Below are 3,992 nucleotides of genomic sequence, written 5' to 3' on the forward strand. Positions count from 1 at the left end.
TAGGAAATGAAGGTTCCACTCGCCTTGACCATCACCATATTATAGGAGGTCGAAAACTACATTTACCCGTTTATATGCAAAAAATCAATTTGAAAACTATAAACCCCTCTTAGAGTAGAAAAATAAAGGTGTGATGGGTCCACAAGTGGGTGGGCGGGACTCGACTTGCAGCCACGTCCTCGCCGTGGGTCCTGGGGATCCCTGAATGTGAGCGACTAAGTGACCCACATTCAGGGTGAGCTAAGAGCTGCAACTGTCGCTCAGATCAGAGAATCATATGAATTTAGCCGCGTAACGTACCCTGACCAGAGGACCGCAGGTGTGAGGGTGGGGGTGTAGGGGGTGGGTGGTAACCTGGATGGTAGTGGGTGGGGATTGGGATGGGTAGACTCACTAATATTGCTCTATACCGTACATTGTATACGGATTTTTAAGGTTTTTTGACAAATCAAGCGTATTCTTGCCTTTTGGGTGCCCTTACAGATCGGAAGTGGCTCGGTGATAACTCGTTAGGCTTCCCCCATGACATGGAGGGGTGACCAGCATGTAACATACCTGGAACGAACCTTCAAACATGGATTTTAGGCGCGGAAACTGGTGGAAACCGGCAGTGTATTGCGGGTTGCCTAAGCTGAGGCAAAACGGCCACGTAGGCACCCTTAAACTATATCCGAAAATTTTTTAAAAAAAATTGCCGGTCTTTTGGGAGGACGGGCATCATTTTACCGTGTTTCAAAATTGGAAAAGTGATCCACACCCCCCGATGACCGGCCCTATCATACAGGTGTCGCACGACAGTCTAACCGTCGATTGAATTATTGCTAAACTCTGCACAATACACAATTTTCGTGTCAAGATAGTCAAGATGCCAATGCGGTACGTAAACCTGGGAATAGTTGACACAGAAAATCGCCCACATTTGCGCGATATATGATATTCTACCGGTACGGCGAAAACGCCGCCGCGCCAAAGCGAAAGCACATTTTTAGGAATGTATCATTCGATGCGAATTGGTCTGATTTCTCTTGAAACTGACACACTATTTCATGAAGACATTCCGTTCTGAAGTTAATTCACGCGTTAAAATATGTTATGTATGTGTGCTGTGTACCGTAGAGGTTAGCACATGGCAACTAAGTGTTGAATAGGCATTTACAGACCGGTTTTGGGCATTAATATACTGTTCCTTATGAAGATACATGTGCAAAACTATCATAATTTGTTCTCATCCTCATGCCTCATGTTGACAAATATATACTGCTAGCCGAATCGTTGTAAGGAGTAGGGATTGGATTTACCTTTTATTCAAGTGCTCTTCCTACAATAATTTCATGAAAGACATGGCACAGAATCGTTTTGTATGTCATCATTAACATATATTTCCATTGACAGAACTCCTGTTGCTATTCGCGCAGTCCTGGTACTGCTAGGAATTGTAATAGCAGCCTTTGGGGTGCACTGGCCATCCCGGACCATGAAGTTGTTACGGGTGTTGCTATCACTTTGTATGTATGCTGTACTACTGTAAGTACACAGCAATGACCAGAAGTCTTATATTCGTTCCGCTGATCCTGATGATGAAAGTTGCCGTCCTTATTAAAATGAGCTCTTTCTTTTTGTTACAGCCAAAGAATTCTATGAGTGTATAGTGGAGGCCCTCAAGCCAGAAGAATGACAGTGGGACAAGAATAGCTATCCTTTAATGATAATCCTTTAATGTAAATGTATTGCAAAGTCAGTGATGTTACCAGTCATCTCAGTTATTTGCTTACAAAGGGAATATCAACTGGGAACATGACTGGCTCACACAGTAACACTCACTTGCTAGCGTCATGGTCCTCTCTGACCCCATCCACAATCAAATGTTTTGCGGGCTGTAAATATTTCTTCGTCTTCAAACCACATACGTTTGATGCTTGTTTTTAACTAGATTAATTGTGTGAATTACTACTGTGTATGGTGGTCCCAGTTCGGGGCTCTCTGCTCGCTCTGCCTGCCTTGGCTCTCCCTCCCCCATGTTCCACCCGCCACCCGCCATTAGTTTTCATTAACCGGAGCTGAAGCCCTGTGGTGCGGTGGTGGATCCTTAACCCTGGGAGGTAGGGCAGCCGCTCTGCCGTGACGGAGGTGCATGAGATCACCAGACATTCTCATTCCCATACCCATTCGGATATCAAAGTAGCTCGTTTTTAGGTCGGGTTCCTCTGCAGTAAATTTTTACCGACTGCTTGTTGAAAAGAAATTTCCAGTACGTCCACGCCACGCGTGTCGCACTGGAAACGCAAGTGTGTGCGTCGCTCACTGGTAGGTGTGTGAATATCAATTCGTACTCTTACGGGCGTAAACGTGTGAATTTCATCACAGCGTTGAAGTACGTGAGTTATCGCGATGCCCGTTAGTCTACGCCTGCGCGCCGTCCAGGTCCAGGTGTGCCACCGTGACGTCCGAGCAGGCTCTGCGAGTGCAAAGCAGTTCCAATAAAGAAAACAAAAATTCGTTTCAATTACATATATATTTGGACTCCGCGCCAAGGCTGCGAGATACTGTGCAATCGTCTTGGGCCGCGTTCCTAGCGCGAACACTGCTGAATCTGCCCTGGTACGTTGTAGTCCTAGTCGGGTTTCGGAAGAACTTTAGTCTCTGCCACCAAACATGCCTGTAAGTTTGCACCTATGCCAAACATCATTCTGAACCTATATTGTCCATAAGGAAAGATTGGAACATTTGGAAAAGTCCAGTCTACGGGGGTGCTATTGACATCGTAAACTCCCTGTAATAGAAGTCGTCAGTCTTTACAATTCATTTGTGTTTTGGCCGCGATTACAACCATGCATTACCATAAATTATAAAAAATAAATTCATGAGAGTATAACGAGAGCACTTCGACGGGTCCTATTAACGTTGTCCGATCTCCCCGCGACGCTCCAACGTCGTCCGATCTCCCCGCGACGCTCTAACGTTGTCCGATGTCCTTTTGCCGCGCGCTCAGCAGCGCTGTCTTCTTTTAATTACCAGTGGGGTAATATCGGCAGTAGAGGAAAAGTGAAAACTGCTACGTGTTGCTCAATCTTGAAGGACCACCTGGGAATTTTTACTTTTCCTCTACTGCCGATACTACTCCACTGGTAATTAAAAGAAGACAGCGCTGAAGAGCGCGCGGCAAAAGGACATCGGTCGACGTTAGAGCGTCGCGGGGAGATCAGACGACGTTGGAGCGTCGCGGGGAGATCGGACAACGTTAGTAGGACCCGTCGACTTGCATTTAATTACTTACAGGTTTCAATATGCAAGCGCTTTTATCATCTGCTCTCTTCTTAAAAATTTGCTCGAAAAAATTAGGGAGATTTGATCTTAGAGCTTGACAGGCATTTCTTCTATAATAAAAGATAAAGTTGTTTTCCTTCCATTGATTGTTTGACCGGGAATCCAGAATTACTTTCCCCTGTTATAACAAAGATTTGGTGTAAAATCGTTTCTCAATTCTTCCTTCGTTTTGCGTCTCAGTACTGTTAGAACCCTGCAAACAAAAAGAGGGAACAGATCGTTTGCGTTCGCACTCCAGACAAACACGTTAGTACGTAGGGCCCCGTGCGTTAACATTGTGCACGGGGTAGCTGAGCAGAGTGCATTAAAATAACAGAAGACGTAACAAATTTAGAACGAAACTATACAAACATAATGAATGAGGGTCCGCCTAGTAGGTAGGCAACCGATTCTGCTGATTGAACGTGACAGATGGGGGGAGGGGTCTGTTTCAATTAGTCCGTCTCTATAGGGAGCCGTCTAAGGGATAAGGAATGTGCACAGTTAAAGTCTTACGAAGCAAAATGCCAAATGCTTCGTACCTACGAAGCATTTTCTCCCTACGAAGCGTCCAAATCCTTCGTATTACAAAGGATTTGGCATTTTTCTTCGTAAGACTTTATCAGTGTGTCTCAAGATCCATATGTATCTGCATTTTTGGGCAACCCTCCATGCATCATATCCCCCCC

At 45.3% G+C, this 3,992-nt stretch overlaps 1 protein-coding gene across 1 annotated transcript in view; it reads right to left on the reverse strand.

Annotated features, from left to right (window-relative positions):
- Positions 1-1,464: 1,464 nt before the first annotated feature.
- LOC113213315 (uncharacterized) overlaps positions 1,465-3,992 on the reverse strand; it is a 25,668-nt gene continuing 23,140 nt past the window's right edge. The window contains exons 3-4 of the mRNA XM_026432337.2: positions 3,275-3,442; positions 1,465-2,770 (exon numbers count right to left, since the gene is read on the reverse strand). Coding sequence (XP_026288122.1) covers positions 2,612-2,770; positions 3,275-3,442 — 327 coding nt within the window. The 3' untranslated portion in view covers positions 1,465-2,611. The remainder of the gene's footprint in view (positions 2,771-3,274; positions 3,443-3,992) is intronic.

The sequence above is a fragment of the Frankliniella occidentalis genome, unplaced genomic scaffold (genome assembly GCF_000697945.3).
Source record: "Frankliniella occidentalis isolate FOCC.00 unplaced genomic scaffold, Focc_3.1 Scaffold2, whole genome shotgun sequence".
Lineage (NCBI taxonomy): Eukaryota > Metazoa > Arthropoda > Insecta > Thysanoptera > Thripidae > Frankliniella > Frankliniella occidentalis.